This window comes from Eutrigla gurnardus, assembly GCF_963514095.1.
Source record: "Eutrigla gurnardus genome assembly, chromosome: 9".
NCBI lineage: Eukaryota > Metazoa > Chordata > Actinopteri > Perciformes > Triglidae > Eutrigla > Eutrigla gurnardus.
Genome location: NC_139923.1, coordinates 29666601 through 29685329, shown reverse-complemented (window position 1 = coordinate 29685329; position 18729 = coordinate 29666601). Strand labels below are relative to the sequence as shown.

The 18729-nt window shown below is 44.4% G+C and overlaps 1 protein-coding gene across 1 annotated transcript in view; it reads right to left on the bottom strand.

The window, feature by feature from the left end:
* LOC311018262 (NT-3 growth factor receptor-like) overlaps positions 1-18729 on the bottom strand; it is a 57755-nt gene that overhangs the window by 37917 nt on the left and 1109 nt on the right. Inside the window, exons 2-3 of the mRNA XM_084017132.1 lie at positions 7592-7666; positions 5036-5107 (exon numbers count right to left, since the gene is read on the bottom strand). Coding sequence (XP_083873258.1) covers positions 5036-5107; positions 7592-7666 — 147 coding nt within the window. The remainder of the gene's footprint in view (positions 1-5035; positions 5108-7591; positions 7667-18729) is intronic.

Sequence of the window (18729 nt, the reverse complement as noted above, 5' to 3'; positions counted from 1 at the left end):
TGATTTTATCTATTTTTTTTAAACAAATACCGTAAATCCTCTAATACTGGCCTGTATTCTATTACCGGCCAGTCACACTGGCCGGGGCAAGTGTCGACAGGCAGCGTTATTTCCACCCTTCCCATTCATTGTCAGGTTCGCGTCGCTGAGGCTATATTAACGGTTACTTTGCCGTCCTATTTTTGAAGAAAAGGCTGAAAACGACATACCCAAAGTAAAATGGTTACTGTTTTTGAACCCCTATGACTACAGGCACAAAGCTGAGCATTCCTGAAAGATAACCCTTTGAATTTTCTTCTGCAGGTGTCAGATTTACTCTAAGTGTTACTGACACTGAGTTACTGCAGCTCAAACATAGTGGAAATTGCAATTTTTTTGCCTCGCCTAAATTATTTTTCTTTTTGAATGAAACAAGTTAGCTGTGGCTGTTATAGATAGGCCTGAAAGTTGAATGAAGCCACAGCCACAAGCCTGACCAAAAACTGGTAGAAAGTAGATAAAAAGACACCCAAAAATGAGCTTTGCAAGTGCAGTGTTGTAGGGCAATGTCAGACGGAGCTGCATCTGGAACAAAGTGTTCCAGATGAGATTATGGGTATTTTTAGGTATATAATTCTACTTTTTTTTGTTTATTTCACCAGTTCTACAACTACTACTAATAAAACCAAAAAAATGTTAATGTTTTTTTTACATAACAGCCTTCTGTAATGAGACGCTGCATAACTATCATATCTGCAGGTCACAGTCTGACCTTTCTGAGCTGCTGCGCTCTCAGCCTCAAGCCCCCTCCCCTCATGTAACATACCGCTGGGATCGTAAGCTCATTGGCTATAAGACCTGTCAGTCAAAAATGTACTCCTCTGCCTATTGGCTCTCTGCCTGGGGATTCTCGTGGTTGGTCAGCCGAGAGGCAGTGAAGCACTGGCTCTCTTGATGGACAGATTTTTCAGCCAATTCGGATCGCAGAATCGCGGAAGGGGGCTTGTTTTGTTGCCAAGAAGCAGCTAAACACGGAAATCGAAGCTTTGTTGTTCGCCCGTGATCGAATAGCGATAACTAGCTATAAACAATATTTTGTTCAGAAACTCAGAACGTCAACACATGGCGTGTTATGGATGACTACCGGAGTTACCGTGCTCGTGGGACTAAACGAAGTGGCTACTTTTGTTCGTTGGACTCTTACCGTTCTCCGGATATAAGGATTAGCATGCTTCCTGTTGATTTTGGACATCCAGACAGCTCGAAAGGTAGGGAACGCTGGTCTTGTTTCTGTGCACTCCTTGCACACATGCTGTGTTTGCTTTTGATGTGTTTTCCGTGAGCCTAAAACGGCTTACTTTGTTCGATTTGCGAGACTCGTAGCTTTCAAATGATGTGTAATATGACGCAGACGCATTTAAAATAATATGCGCTTAAACGGAATGAAGCGAAAACTAGTGCAAAACGGCCCGCACGCGGGTCCTGCTGTAAGGAGAGGTTAAAGGATTTACGGTATGCCCTGCAATGCATTCGACTCACGGCGAGTGTGGACAGACGGTGCGCCGCTGCCTCCCGCAAGCTCTCCAAAATCTTTTAAACTGAATGTTGTCGATCTAAAATAAAGACAGATTCAGCAACTGCATAGCTTATTTCTCTCCTAAAATGTTTTCAGAAACACGTTTCGGTGAACTATTGTTGTAAAATAAGAGAAAGTTTCCAAACGAGCCGCCATGTTGGTCGGTTTGAAATCCGGGAGCAGACAGGACAGCTGTGAAAGCGATCGTCCAATCAGGTGCAGCCATGAAGTGTGATTGTATGAAGGAGAGCGCCTGTCAATCATCCTCCTTTGTAATGTATGTCATTTAGGCCTCATTGTGAGGCTATTTTGGTGCCAACGCAATTTCTTTTTGATGTGTAGGCCTTCATGAATAATTTCAAACAGCCTACCTATCCATGTGTTGAGTCAATGTTTGGCCTTTTCAGTCCCAAAGTGTAATCCGGCCCCCTGAGGTCTCACTTGAAAATAATCTGGCCCCCTGTCCAATTTCACCCTGGCATCCCTGGCGTAGTGGTTTCACCCGTCTTTCAAAGAGACACAGCAGCTATAATCCATGCACCGACACAGAGTTATTAATAAAGTTACGTTACCCCAACAAACTTTCTTTATAATTCCCATCCACTGTTACCGTAGCAACGGAGCAAACACCAACAAATGACAGGAAGTACAAAAGAGAGAGAGAGAGACAGAGAAACAGGCAGAGAGAGAGAGAGGGAGAGAGAGGGAGAGCGAGAGAGAGGGTGAGGGTGTGGACAACACATGACAAGTGTTGGTTTGATTGACAGGTGGAACAACCACAGTCTGTACTGCATCACACCCACACACACACACACACACACACACACACACACACAAAATGACTGACATCTTAAATTACCATGATAACACCTGTCACTTCACTGCCCAGTCAGTTGTTCTGGAAATAGCCTGTGTGTGTGTGTGCGTGTGTGTGTGTGTGTGTGTGTGCGTGTGTGTGTGTGTGTGTGTGTGTGTGTGTGTGTTACAGATAATAATTATAATAACGTTGTAACACCAGGAGGCCGTCAGCGTTTACTTGTTATGTAACTTCGGTATTTAAATAACGCTTTCCAAGTTCCAAAGTCACGTTAACCCACACCATGAACGTTATATTTTCTTTTAACTCACGAAGTATTTCACCGTTAGTTTAACTCAAACCTCCATTAAAACAACCGTCGTATCAGGATACGCACAATACGAACGTACAATACGAACGTACAATAAGATTGGACAATACGATCAGACAATACGAAAGTAACAATCCAAACTTTACAATACGATCGGACAATACAAACGGACAATAAGAACGGACAATAAGAACGGACAATAAGACAATATGAATGTACTATACGATCGGACAATATGAATGTACAATACAAACGTAACAATACGACAATATGACAATATGAACATACGATATACATTTAACGAAGAGCAGAGGGACTCCGGTTATCTGGTTCTGGTGAGGGGGTGGGACGCTTCTGACTAACACAATAAACAGTCGACCAATCAGAGCACACTGCTTTTTTGGGTGGGAGGTCAAACAGAGCGTTTCAGAGAGAGGAGCTGCAGCACGGCCTCATGGGAATATAAAGTGCCCTAGTTTCGTGGCGCAGCGCAGGGTGGCGGAGCTGGCGCAATGCAAGTTTCGATCAGCGCAGCCTTGCGCACGGTCAGTTTGGCAGTTTGGTGGATCGCCTGCGCCAAGATGGGTGCGGCGGCGCAGCAGGGGGAGGCGTCACAGATTCAGCTTGGCGCAGCGGAAGTTTCGTGGCAAAAAGCCTCGCCGAGACTTCGCCGAAAGCCCACCAGCTCCAACCTGGTCTACTCTCGGCGCAAGGCCAATTACAGCTGGCGAAGCGGCAGTTTGGCTCACCGGCGCGCATTGTCCACACGTCACCAAGACCTCACAGGCAGGTTCCCACAGTTCCAGGCACATTTACATGCAATAAATAATCACAGCAAACACTATTTAATGCAACTAATTGAATCAACACGTGAATTTATATCTATATAGATTGTCCCGTCACATCTGACGTCAGATCAAAGGCGGATGGCATGCGGAACGGAAACTCAGCCTGACTGAATTAACACAGCTGAAACTTGGACCAGAAACGCACAACTTTGCCGCGAGCTGGAACCGGAGTTGGGGCTGCAGCTGGTCTGACCGGTCCGTGAGGTCCCGGTGTCCCGCTGTTCTGGTGTTGGACGGCGAATCCGGTGCAGCTGTGGAGCGCAGACGATGAAGACGGTGATGATGATGATTAATGGCCCGGCCGGCTTGCCAGTCTGCTTTACGCCCTGACCCTGTTTTGTGATATGCCTAAAATGTGCCTACAATTTCTATAGTGATATAATATCGGCATTGTTATTATTATGATACGCGCGCACAGCGCGTGATGCGCGTGGTGGGAGCGGCGACGCTGCTTCTGTCATCGGGTTGTCAAGTGACGGAACTTGCACTGAACCTCCCCTAACGCATTAAAGGTGAGGAGAGGAGCTCATTTGATTGGTGAAGATCTGAATCGGCTGTATTAATCCCAGTCCACGCCTCGTCTCCCACTCACGCCTTCTTCTCCTCCCTCTTTCCCACTTGCACGGGTGGGAGTGACGGGAGGTGTGCCTGCGCTAGCCTGCGCGGTGCACGAAACTTGCAAAGTCTAGGCGGACACACCCCGACGGCGTGGCGCAGGTGCGCTGCACCCCGACTGCGCCTGGTCTACGAAACACGGGCCCATAGTCCATCCATCCATCCATTGTCTTCTGCTTATCCGGGATCGGGTCGCCGGGGCAGCTGCCTGAGCAGGGACGCCCAGACTTCCCTCTCCCCGGACACTTCCCCTAGCTCCTCCGGGAGGACCCCAAGACGTTCCCCAGCCGGGTGACATAGTCACTCCAGCGTGTCCTGGGTCTTCCTTGGGGTCTCCTCCCGGTGGGGCATGGCTGGAACACCTCCCGAGGGAGGCGTCCAGGGGGCATCCTGTACAGATGCCCGAGCCACCTCAACTGGCTCCTCTCGATGTGGAGGAGCAGCGCCTCTACTCTGAGCTCCTCCCGCGTGACGGAGCTCCTCACCCTATCTCTAAGGGAGCGCCCCGCCACCCTGTGGAGGAAGCTCATTTCGGCCGCTTGTATCCGGGATCTTATTCTTTCGGTCACGACCCAAAGTTCATGACCATAGGTGAGGGTAGGAACGTAGATTGACCAGTAAATCGCATTACTGCGGCCGCTGCACCGATCCGCCTGTCAATCTCACGTTCCATCCTTCCCTCACTCGTGAACAAGACCCCAAGATACTTAAACTCCTCCACTTGAGGCAGGAACTCCCCCCCGACCTGGAGGGAGCAAGCCACCTTTTTCCAGTCGAAAATGAAAAAATCCGGCCCATAGTGTTTTGTGTTATGAAAGCCTGTGAAGATGTTCTAGTAGGAACCTGGAACAGAAGAAGAGGACGGGTGGTGTTGGTGGTGGTCTACTCACATGTAGCGGAGGTGGGGGTTCTTGGAGAACACTCGAGTCTGGATGGTGTGCAGGTTGCTCCTGGTGATCGTCCTATAAACAGCAGAGAAGAAGGTCAGCTTCATCACTCTGGAGGAGCTGGTGTTCAGGAGGAGCTGAAGCCAACAGGAACACTTTACCGCCTCAAACCCAGCCCGAAGACACGCCCCCGAGGACAGGAAGCAGAATTTAACAACACGTTAAGTTCAACAGAAAATTCTCCGTTAACCTTATTTCTCTATTGATATTCACGGCTAACTAATTACGACTTTAATGGTGAAATAACGTTCCTTAATCTGATTAAATTAGAGCCCAGTGCTTCATAACAACGTTATTTTCATAAACGTCAGTTAAAATATTAGCCATCAATGTTTCTATGATCAGCTGTTACTCAAAGTTTCCTCATGTGTTCCTACAAACAGCTCCGACTCAAACATCTCAACAACGTTCACGTCAAATACACAAATACCACAAAAATCACATGACCCCCCCTTCTATGGAGCCTGTTGCACAATGTAAATCTAATGTAGGTCACATGACTTTCATCTACAACAGCACAGTCTGGAGGAGTTTCACCATGTGGCCTCATACAGGAAGTGGGTGAATACTGAAGTGATCACATGACTCCTATCTGCTCCCTCATTGGTGGAGTTGGTGTCCCAACCATACCCTGGTAGATATACATGGTGTAATGACCCCTCCTGTCCAGCAGGGGTCTGTGTTACCTGGTTACCTGTCTGTCTCTACATGTCTGTCTCTACCTGTCTGTCTCTACATGTCTGTCTCTACCTGTCTGTCTCTATATGTCTGTCTCTACATGTCTCCCTGTGATAGGATGGTTACATGTCTGTGTCAACATGTCTGTCTCTACATGTCTGTCTCTACATGTCTCCCTGTGATAGACTGGTTACATGTCTGTCTCTACCTGTCTGTCTCTACATGTCTGTCTCTACATGTCTCCCTGTGATAGGATGGTTACATGTCTGTGTCAACATGTCTGTCTCTACATGTCTGTCTCTACATGTCTCCCTGTGATAGACTGGTTACATGTCTGTCTCTACATGTCTGTCTCTACCTGTCTGTCTCTACATGTCTGTCTCTATATGTCTGTCTCTACATGTCTCCCTGTGATAGGATGGTTACATGTCTGTCTCTACATGTCTGTCTCTACCTGTCTGTCTCTACATGTCTGTCTCTACATGTCTCCCTGTGATAGACTGGTTACATGTCTGTCTCTACCTGTCTGTCTCTACATGTCTGTCTCTACATGTCTGTCTCTACATGTCTCCCTGTGATAGACTGGTTACATGTCTGTCTCTACCTGTCTGTCTCTACATGTCTGTCTCTACATGTCTGTCTCTATATGTCTGTCTCTACATGTCTCCCTGTGATAGGATGGTTACATGTCTGTCTCTACATGTCTGTCTCTACCTGTCTGTCTCTACATGTCTGTCTCTACATGTCTCCCTGTGATAGACTGGTTACATGTCTGTCTCTACCTGTCTGTCTCTACATGTCTGTCTCTACATGTCTGTCTCTACCTGTCTGTCTCTACCTGTCTGTCTCTACATGTCTCCCTGTGATAGGATGGTTACATGTCTGTCTCTACATGTCTGTCTCTACATGTCTCCCTGTGATAGGATGGTTACATGTCTGTCTCTACATGTCTGTCTCTACATGTCTCCCTGTGATAGAATGGTTACATGTCTGTCTCTACATGTCTGTCTCTACATGTCTCCCTGTGATAGGATGGTTACATGTCTGTCTCTACATGTCTGTCTCTACATGTCTCCCTGTGATAGACTGATTACATGTCTGTCTCTACATGTCTGTCTCTACATGTCTCCCTGTGATAGGATGGTTACATGTCTGTCTCTACATGTCTGTCTCTACATGTCTGTCTCTACCTGTCTGTCTCTATATGTCTGTCTCTACATGTCTCCCTGTGATAGGATGGTTACATATCTGTCTCTACATGTCTGTCTCTACATGTCTCCCTGTGATAGGATGGTTACATGTCTGTCTCTACATGTCTGTCTCTACATGTCTCCCTGTGATAGGATGGTTACATGTCTGTCTCTACATGTCTGTCTCTACATGTCTGTCTCTACATGTCTCCCTGTGATAGACTGGTTACATGTCTGTCTCTACATGTCTGTCTCTACATGTCTCCCTGTGATAGACTGGTTACATGTCTGTCTCTACATGTCTGTCTCTACATGTCTGTCTCTACATGTCTCCCTGTGATAGACTGGTTACATGTCTGTCTCTACATGTCTGTCTCTACATGTCTGTCTCTACATGTCTCCCTGTGATAGACTGGTTACATGTCTGTCTCTACATGTCTGTCTCTACATGTCTCCCTGTGATAGACTGGTTACATGTCTGTCTCTACATGTCTGTCTCTACATGTCTCCCTGTGATAGACTGGTTACATGTCTGTCTCTACATGTCTGTCTCTACCTGTCTGTCTCTACCTGTCTGTCTCTACATAGGATGATAGGATGGTTACATGTCTGCGTGTGTGAGTGGACTCACAGCCTCTGTAAGCCGGTGTAGAGCTCCATGTCCACGTCCCTCAACATCTGCAAACCCGTCCAGTTCTCGATGTGTCTGCAACAAAAAAAGATCAATATGGGTTCAATGTCAAATTATTAGTCTTGTTCCATACTTCAAAAAACCTGAATATTTCATTCAGAAGACCAACAAGAACAAAGACCAGGAATCAGGGAGATTTTCAGATAATCCGTGTGGACCGAAGCAGATACTGAAGATTCATATTCCTTCATGATATAAATGTCTGGTTGGAAAGTTTATAAAGTTTTAAATTTAAGATGTTTATTATTCATTAATCGTCTATTTCATTCATATATAACTCAACTTTTGTGAATCGAAGACTTCCATGCAAAACATTTCAAGCACCACGTAATAAATCTGTGTTTTCACGAGAGAATTTTAAGCTTAAAAATATAATAATTCAGCTTCAGGGTTGTTGATCTGAACAGCTGGACGTCTCGATATAAAAGGTGACTTGAAAAGACGAACATGACCTCAACTTGTATTATTACTGTATTATTGACACAAAGCTGATCAGGGATCTGTACGTTCTATCACTGTTGGTTCTTCCAGCTAGAAGTAAAGATGATATCTGCCATCGGAGAGCAGCAAGGCACTTAACAGTGTTAGTGTTCCTGTAAACACGCTGTGATGTCACCGCTGTGATGTCACACATCACCGTCAACATTTGCAGCGTGGCCTTCTGGGAGCCCGGCGGCGGATTGGCAACGAATCAAAACACGCAAATCACATCACAGAGAACATCTGTTTACCCCAGAGACCTGGTCCAGGACCCCCGACCCCCCTCCCTCTGTGTGTGTGATTAAAGGTGATGGGAGAGCAGCGAGACGACATGATGTTTGTGAATAAAAGATTGTTGATGAAGAAGAAACAAACGTTAATCCTCTCCAGCTGCTTCAACGTCGGCCATGGTAACATTATTCAGACCCGACGAGTCGACAAGATCGCACCAGTGCATTGTGGGAGACAGCCTTGATGGGGACCCAGTGGGAGCTGCACATTGATTGGCCCCCGAGGGCCCGCTGACTGACTTATTGACTGATCCATTATACAATTTAACGTCTCAATAGCCAGTAAGACCACTCACTGGTTCAACTGGGAGTACATCCATCCAATCACAGCATCCAATCACAGCATCCAATCACAGAACAGCATGATTTCTGATCGGATTACAGCAGATAAAGTAAACTCAGAGACGCGAGGTCGGGGCCGACAGCGTCCGATGCCGAGGCGTCGCTTCGAGCCGACGGCATCATCATAGACCTGGTTTACATGGAGAGAGGACCAGCAGAGGGGTCAAACTAGTCCAGGACTTGAACCCAGGTGACCCGTGGTCTTGTCCCGTAGGAGACCAAGTCCATGTTGCAGTACAAACCACAAACACATTTGATTGTTTCCACTAAACGTTTAGACGTTTGTCAGCTCAGACTCAACTTCAGCAACACAACGAAGCCCAAACAGCAACGTTGGAATGAAAGTTTAGATCATAAATAATAAAGATGAACTCTGGACACTTCACTGGGGGAAAGGGAGAATTTCCTTTTCAAAGAAACACATCGATGTTTAAAGACCTGCGTCTGTATGAAACTTGTATCCGTTATATCTGGAAACGTCTCAGAGAAATATTAAACTCCACTGAATATTCCATGAATACATTATAATAAAGCTCCTTCACACCTCACTGTTCAGTTCTTCACTACTCATTTCAGGACCATAAAATCACAGTCAATTAAAGAAATACTCAATTAAGTTTAAGGAGTTGAGTCACTTGTTCCTCCGATGAAACGTGAACAGATTTCAGTTTCACATTCAGAGACAAGACGTTATTAAAATATGGACGAGTGTGAATGTGGAGATACCTTGGATCAGATTTTTCTGCTGCATGAAGAGCTTTGAGATATGCAGAGAGGAAAACAACAACAGACTACAGATTTATGGATTTATGGTCCTGATGAAAGTGATAAACTGAACCTTTATTTCAGCAGAAGTAGAACCGATCACACGGAGACTTTTTCTTTTTTTTGCTCCTTCAAATCCTCAAAAGTGAGAAGAGATATAGTTTCTCTCTATAATATCCAGATAATCATCAAAATCCACTTGAAAAATGACCTCATATTTAGAAACAGATATGTTTAGTGCATCACAAAGAGAACATGATGCTTCCTGTTTGTCAGGCTGATGTTCGTGTTCATGATGCAAACTAAAACGTCGACATTTAACGTGAGTCGTTCTAACTACGTGTTTGACTTCCTGTGAAAATGGAAGTTTATTTTGAAAAGACACGTAAAGGAACGTATATTTAAACGCCATCGACGACACATGATGAAGGGAACGCATTGCATCGTCATCGCAGTGTGCAGGTTTTTGGTTGCTTAGCAATGGCAGGCAAAAAAAACCCAAAGCACCCTGGGTAAAGATGGAAGGATGCAAGCCGCTCTGGTGGCTGTCACACGTTTCAACAAGTAAACCGCTGTCTGGGTTATTATGACATCATGGCGGTGCCTACACAGCGTTAACCCCGCCTCCATGAAGAAACAACTGATCATGCAGCAAACGAGTCACGCGTAACGCCGATGTCAGATTAGTGTTCAGGTGTTTCTCTGCATCCGTCCTTCACAAAGCCTCTCTCCCTCTCCCTCTCCCTCCATCCCCCCCCCCCCCCCCCCGATGTATTTTCACGCCTCCTGAAGCCGACCTGTCATTAGAAGCGAGCGAGGCCTCCTGGGGCCAACTAGCTGCTTCCACCGTCTCCAGCTATCACGCTATTTACAACCCACCAGAAACACAGAGGGGGAGGGTTGTGATTACACCTGTGTGTGTGTGTGTGTGTGTGTGTGTGTGTGAGTGTGTGAGTGTGTGTGTGTGTGCGTGTGTGTGTGTGTGTGTGTGAGTGTGTTTGTGTGTGTGTGTGAGTGTGTGTGTGTGTGTGTGTGTGTGTGTGTGTGTGTGTGTGTGTGAGTGTGTGAGTGTGTGTGTGTGTGAGTGTGTGAGGTGTGAGAGTTGAATCGATTGCTGCGTTCTGTTTCAAACACATTAAACATTCATGAAGCTCCATTTACTTAGGAGACAAACAAGCGTGTGTGTGTGTGTGTGTGTGTGTTTGCTTGCGTGTGTGTGTGTCTGTGTGTGTGTATGTGGGAAACACAGGCCAGCTTCAGATGAACACGGTGCAGCACAAGCTGACATACAAACAGACACCGTGTTTGAGCATTTAGTGTTGTCTTTGATGTGCTGATGTGTGTGTGTGTGTGTCTGTGTGTGTGTGTGTGTGTGTGTGTGACAGCAGCACTAAGAGTTGAGAGAAATAAGTGACTTCCCATCAGTCCAGAGACAGATGGAGACCAGGAGGAAACCTCTAGGTCTGAGAAGTGAAGCCAATGCTGGAGTTCCTTAAACTGTCATTCTCTCTGCTGGCCACCAGGGGGCAACTCCTCTCTGGTTGTATAGAAGTCTATGAGAAAATGGTCCTACTTCTCTCTGCTGGCCACCAGGGGGCGACTCCTCTCTGGTTGTATAGAAGTCTATGAGAAAATGGTCCTACTTCTCTCTGCTGGCCACCAGGGGGCAACTCCTCTCTGGTCGTATAGAAGTCTATGAGAAAATGGTCCTACTTCTCTCTGCTGGCCACCAGGGGGCGACTCCTCTCTGGTTGTATAGAAGTCTATGAGAAAATGGTCCTACTTCTCTCTGCTGGCCACCAGGGGGCGACTCCTCTCTGGTTGTATAGAAGTCTATGAGAAAATGGTCCTACTTCTCTCTGCTGGCCACCAGGGGGCGACTCCTCTCTGGTCGTATAGAAGTCTATGAGAAAATGGTCCTACTTCTCTCTGCTGGCCACCAGGGGGCGACTCCTCTCTGGTCGTATAGAAGTCTATGAGAAAATGGTCCTACTTCTCTCTGCTGGCCACCAGGGGGCAACTCCTCTCTGGTCGTATAGAAGTCTATGAGAAAATGGTCCTACTTCTCTCTGCTGGCCACCAGGGGGCGACTCCTCTCTGGTTGTATAGAAGTCTATGAGTCTCATGCAGGAGGACTTATGATTTGTGATTGTTTGATTATCAGAATACGGTTCTTTTCTGTGATTTAACAGCATTTTAGGAGTTTGAAGCATATTTTGATGATTATGGAGATAATACCGTGAATGTGGATTATTTTGGTGAACATATTCGTGATATAAAATGTGTGTTCCTGGATGAACTTCTGCAGTTCTTGGCGTTTGGAAACATATTCTGAGGTGGGAATATGTAAAACAACGGGAGATTGATCGCTGGAAGCAATCGTCTCAATTAATAATGAAGAGCTTTGAATTACACAAAAAAGAAGAAGAAGAGTGGTGAGAGGAGAGAAGGTTGGAGGCAAACCTCTTTATATTCTCTCAAAGAACAACTGCATTCCTCTGAGGCTGCACACACACACACACACACACACACACACACACACACACACACACACACACACCCATCCCTGTACTTCCATCTGGGCGTCGACACAAAACCAGAAACTTAACAGTCGACAGAGATTCCTGTGAAATCCAGCGTTCTCTATGGAACCAGCCAGTAGAAAGATTATTATTATTATTGTTGTTATTATTGTTATTATTATTATTAAGTTCATACTGCCCAACATTAATGTTTCCTAATGTCTTTGCTGTTTCGGCAGAGTTCTGCAGGAACGAGTCCTGAAGTCCGATTTGAATGTTTTGTTTGCGATATTAAACACGTGAGTAAATCCCTCTCTGGACTTTGGAAGCTTTTCACGTTTCAGTCGCTCACAGTAACGAAATGATTCCTTTTCAAATCATCTTAAATCAGACGATCATAGATCAGAAGGTCTCTGTGCATAAATAAACGGTACATTTCAAAATAAAATGTATTTTGTTTCCTGTCATTTCAAATCAGGCTCCATGTTTCACTTTTCCACGATGACTGTGAGCCAACTAGTGACCATATTGATGATCCAGTTGTGTTTCTTTGATAAAATGCTAGTTATTACTCTTCTTGAGTAACTTCAGCACCACGATGAAATCCTTACAACTGGTTGCTAGCAACTTCCTGCGTGTTGCCTCTTCGTTTTCAGAGAACCAGAGTAATTCATAAATAACTCTCGTTCCTGAGAAGAACATGAGAGTAAGAGGATCACCAGCCGTGTACGAAGACGTTCTCACACATCAGAATGTTCTGGATCAAAATCCACGTAAAAGGGCAGTTCGGATTAACAAAATAAAAGCCCCAGCGCAGTTCCCCTATTTACAAAATCAAAACGAGCAGCAGTCTGGGAATACACAGGGGGAAGTGGACAGAATGTGAGGGCTAAAGCCAACGTAACCGTGGCAACCACTACACACCCACATAAGCATCCCATCAGCTGTCGTCTTGGTTACTTGGTATTCAGCAGCAGCAGCGTTCTGAAGGCGGCCGTCCAGCGCGAGACGCCGGCTTTAAGAGCCTCCATCCATCTCAAGAGGAAATGATGGAGTTCCTGCATAACGCCATGCTTTAATATCTGAACATTAAATACATTACATTAAATACATAACATTAAATACATTACATTTAATACATAACATTAAATACATTACATTAAATACATTACATTAAATACATTACATTAAATACATTACATTTAATACATAACATTAAATACATTACATTAAATACATTTAATGTATTTAATGTAATGTATTTAATGTAATGATTACATTAAATACATTACATTAAATACATTACATTAAATACATAACATTAAATACATGTATTTAATGTAATGTATTTAATGTAATGATTACATTAAATACATTACATTAAATACATTACATTAAATACATAACATTAAATACATGTATTTAATGTTATGTATTTAATGTAATGATTACATTAAATACATTACATTAAATACATTACATTAAATACATAACATTAAATACATAACATTAAATACATTTAATGTATTTAATGTAATGTATTTAATGTAATGATTACATTAAATACATTACATTAAATACATAACATTAAATACATAACATTAAATACATTTAATGTATTTAATGTAATGTATTTAATGTAATCATTACATTAAATACATTACATTAAATACATGTATTTAATGTTATGTATTTAATGTAATGATTACATTAAATACATAACATTAAATACATTAAATACATAACATTAAATACATTAAATACATAACATTAAATACATAACATTAAATACATTTAATGTATTTAATGTAATGTATTTAATGTAATGATTACATTAAATACATTACATTAAATACATAACATTAAATACATAACATTAAATACATTTAATGTATTTAATGTAATGTATTTAATGTAATCATTACATTAAATACATTACATTAAATACATGTATTTAATGTTATGTATTTAATGTAATGATTACATTAAATACATAACATTAAATACATTAAATACATAACATTAAATACATTAAATACATAACATTAAATACATAACATTAAATACATAACATTAAATACATTTAATGTATTTAATGTAATGTATTTAATGTAATCATTACATTAAATACATAACATTTAATGTATTTAATGTTATGTATTTAATGTAATGATTACATTAAATACATAACATTAAATACATTAAATACATAACATTAAATACATTAAATACATAACATTAAATACAGGCGTAGACCGGGGGCTGGAAAACGCTGAGTCAGCCTGCAGAGAGAAGAAACATCTTCTTCCTGAATCCATGACTTCGTACACAACAACGTGTCATCTCGGTCTACGTAGAGATCCTCTTCAGGTTTAGACCCCGATGACACTGAGACCGGACCCATGTGGACCCTAACCCTCTCACGACAGAGGACCAGAGCTTTAACACTGGATTCAGGCTGGTCCACATCTGAGGCTGGTCCACATCTGAGGCTGGTCCAGATCTGAGGCTGGTCCACATCTGAGGCTGGTCCAGATCTGAGGCTGGTCTAGATCTGAGGCTGGTCTAGATCTGAGGCTGGTCCAGATCTGAGGCTGGTCTAGATCTGAGGCTGGTCTAGATCTGAGGCTGGCTCAGCAGGTTTTACAGTCTGGATCCCAACACAGAGGAGCCGAGGTGGGCCGAGAGCCAGATTCAGAGAGAGAGAGGGAGGGAGTGAGAGAGGTAGAGCGAGATAGAGAGAGGTAGAGACAGAGAGGTAGAGAGAGAGAGGTAGAGAGAGGTAGAGACAGAGAGGTAGAGAGAGGTAGAGACAGAGAGGTAGAGAGAGGTAGAGACAGAGAGGTAGAGAGAGAGAGGTAGAGAGAGGTAGAGACAGAGAGGTAGAGAGAGGTAGAGACAGAGAGGTAGAGACAGAGAGGTAGAGAGAGAGAGGTAGAGAGAGGTAGAGACAGAGAGGTAGAGAGAGGTAGAGACAGAGAGGTAGAGACAGAGAGGTAGAGAGAGAGAGGTAGAGAGAGGTAGAGACAGAGAGGTAGAGAGAGGTAGAGACAGAGAGGTAGAGAGAGGTAGAGACAGAGAGGTAGAGACAGAGAGGTAGAGACAGAGAGGTAGAGAGAGAGAGGTAGAGAGAGGTAGAGACAGAGTGGTAGAGAGAGGTAGAGACAGAGAGGTAGAGAGAGAGAGGTAGAGAGAGGTAGAGAGAGGTAGAGACAGAGAGGTAGAGACAGAGAGGTAGAGAGAGAGAGGTAGAGAGAGGTAGAGACAGAGAGGTAGAGAGAGGTAGAGACAGAGAGGTAGAGACAGAGAGGTAGAGAGAGAGAGGTAGAGAGAGGTAGAGACAGAGTGGTAGAGAGAGGTAGAGACAGAGAGGTAGAGAGAGGTAGAGACAGAGAGGTAGAGAGAGGTAGAGACAGAGAGGTAGAGAGAGAGAGAGGTACAGAGAGGTAGAGAGAGGTAGAGACAGAGCAGGAGAGCGAGGCCTGGTGGCAGACAGGCTTGTGTGACTGGCTTATCAACACAACAGGAGATCTAGCTGAACAAATTGCCTTCTCTGTTCACTGTGATTAGACTGCAACACACACACACACACAGATACGCTGTACACAAACACACACACTGTAACAGACACACTGTAACACACACACTGTAACACACACACACACTGTCTCTCCTAAGATGATGTGTTGGCAATCAGTAACCGGCAATTGCAGCAAGATTCCCTCATTTCTTCTGTCAACGACGTTCTCCAATGACATGTGTGTGTGTGTGTGTGTGTGTGTGTGTGTGTACAGTGTGTGTGTGTGTGTGTGTACAGTGAGCAGTGTGTGTGTGTGTTACACACACACACTGCTCCTGGGATACAGGAGTGATAAAGGAACTCTGAATGCTTCAGCATACCAAGAGATGTTGGACAGTTCCATGCTCACAACTCTGTGGACCAGTTTGGGGACGACCTTCCTGTTCAACATTACCAGGAAGTTAAGCAAGTCCATAAAGACCTGGAGGAGAGAGTCTGGTGTGGACGAACCTGACTGGCCTGCACAGAGTCCTGACCTCAACCCCATAGAACACCTTTGGGATGAATTAGAGTGGAGACTGAGAGCCAGGCCTTCCCTCCAACATCAGTGTGACCTCACAAATACACTTCTGGAAGAACGGTCCAAAAGTCCCATAAACACTCCTAAACCTCGTGGGACGCCTTCCAGAAGAGTTGAAGCTGTTATAGCTGTTAGGGTGGACCGACGTCATATTCAACCCTATGGATTAAGAATGGAGGTCACTAAAGTTCATATCTCTAATAACTGCAAAGGGATCTTCTCCTTCCTTCACTCACTTCATCTCAACGTAAGACACTAAATAATGAAAACGATGCAGCGTTAAAAGAAAACGCTGTGTGGAGGTAATACCTGCTCCCACCAGCAGGGGCAGTGATGAGCACTCACACAGTCCTCTCTGGGCTGAATGTAAATGTTTCTTTCTTTAACAACATCACAGGAGGTTTTCGGTAACGACATCCCAGCATGCACTGCAGCAGCGCTGACACACCTCCGACCCGTTTGTGATCCATAATCCTGAAAACCTGACCGACCGTGTCAGACAGCGTTGATGCATCACTGCAGATCATATTGACTGGCTTTGCCCATCTTCATAATTGACAGCATTTTAATATTGACGTCAGCTAGCCATCGATCCGTCCGCCATCGGCGTCCTGTCATAACGCGTTTCCTAAACAGCTGTGTTGGGATGGAGGAGGCGGACGCACGATGGCGCTCCATGTTCACGCCGTCAACGGGCGGAGCTTTCCTTTAAAGAACGAGTGTTTTCTTTGTTGTATTTGGCCTCAGCTCAGAGTTATGTCTAGATATTATTTCTCTATTCTATTATCATTATTACTGAATGGAAGGTGATTGTGTGTGTTGGTTTGGGGCGTGAACACGTTTATGTTCATGTTCACATCATTCAAATGTCTGGTTGGCTTGTTTCCGCCTGCTGGAGCTCAGAGGAAGTATCGGCCGTCATCATAATGGATACTAATGTTATCGAATATATTAACGTGGCGTTAAAAGCCCGGCGAGAGAGAGAGAGAGAGTGTTGCCAAGGTTACCGGTGAGGTCACAACACTGAACACTCACCTTGTTTGATATCATGAAGTTAATTACGCTGCTGATCGTTTCACATTTAGCTCAGCTAGGCTAACATTACCTCTCTCTCTCTCTCTCTCTCTCTCTATATATATATATATATATATATATAAATATATAAATATATATATATATATATATAAAACATCCTCCATCCTGGACACACCGGCCCTGCTGCCCCTGGAGGTCCTGGACTTCCACAGAGCTTTCCATCCGTAAGTACTACGTGTAAGTATAAGTACTACGTGTAAGTATAAGTACTATATACGTATCTGTGATTGGAAGTATGAAAGGAGTAGCACTAGTTGCCGCAGCAACACGCCGACACGTGGAGGCGTGTTAACGGAGCAGGCTGTGTGTGTGTGTGTGTGTGTGTGTGTGTGTGTGTGTGTGTGTGTGTGTGTCGGTGTGTGTGTGTCGGTGTGTGTGTGTGTGTGTGTGTGTGTGTGTGTGTGTGTGTGTGTGTGGAACGGAGCTGTCCATGTATGTGGTGCTGATCTTATGCAGCTCAGTACTTCCTCACTCTGATCTCTCTCTCTCTCTCGCCCCCCTCCCCTCTCTCTCCCTCTCTCTCTCCTCCCCTCTCTCTCTCTCTCCCTCTCTCTCTCCCCCTCTCTCTCCCCCCTCCCCTCTCTCTCTCTCTCCCTCTCTCTCTCTCCCCCTCTCTCTCCCCCCTCCCCTCTCCCTCTCTCTCTCTCCTCTCTCTCCTCCCTCCCCACTCTCTCGCCCACTCTTCCTTCTCTACTCGTTATATAAAAACAAAGTCTCTTTATCAAACTGACTCTGGTTTTCTGGCTTTTCCGCTTCTTTCTTACTGGATTCTGTGACCAGCGTGAGAAACAGGAACCACTGCTGCAGACCTCCCTCTCTCTCCCCCCTCCCCCTCTCTCTCCCCCTTCTCTCTCTCTCCCCCCCTCCCTCTGTCTCTGCCCCCTCCCTCTCTCTCTCCCCCCTCCCTCTCTCTGTCCCCTCTCCCTCATACAGACCAGCGGGGTCCTGGTCCTGGTCTACATATGGCTGACATTTAGACTGAAAGCAGCCTGATTCACAGAAAAGCTTTGACACTCCAAGTGGACGGATCCTGATTATTATTATTATTAATATATTATTATGGGATGTTCTGTTCTCATTACAGGAAACGCACCAGTTCCAGGTTCCTCCACCTTCTCCAAAGTCAAATTCAAGCACTTTCCAAGCATTCCAGGTGCATTTCCATGCTTTTCCAGCCCCTTCCAGCTGTGGTAAACTCCATCTTTGTACCAATCCAATGGTCAGTATTCAGTCTACTTATTATGTCACTTGTTCATCACATTAAATGAGATGTTATTGTCCTCTAAACAACCAACATGATGTTTGGAGACAGCTTTTTACAGAAGGACCACAAATGAAAGGAAAACTAATTCCACTAACAGATCCACAGAAATATAATCACCAACTATTTTCATCATCTGTTCATCATCAAAAGTCATTTTTCATAAAGAAATGTCAGAAAATGCTGTTTTCAGTCCCTCAGATATGGAGATCTTCTTTTCTCT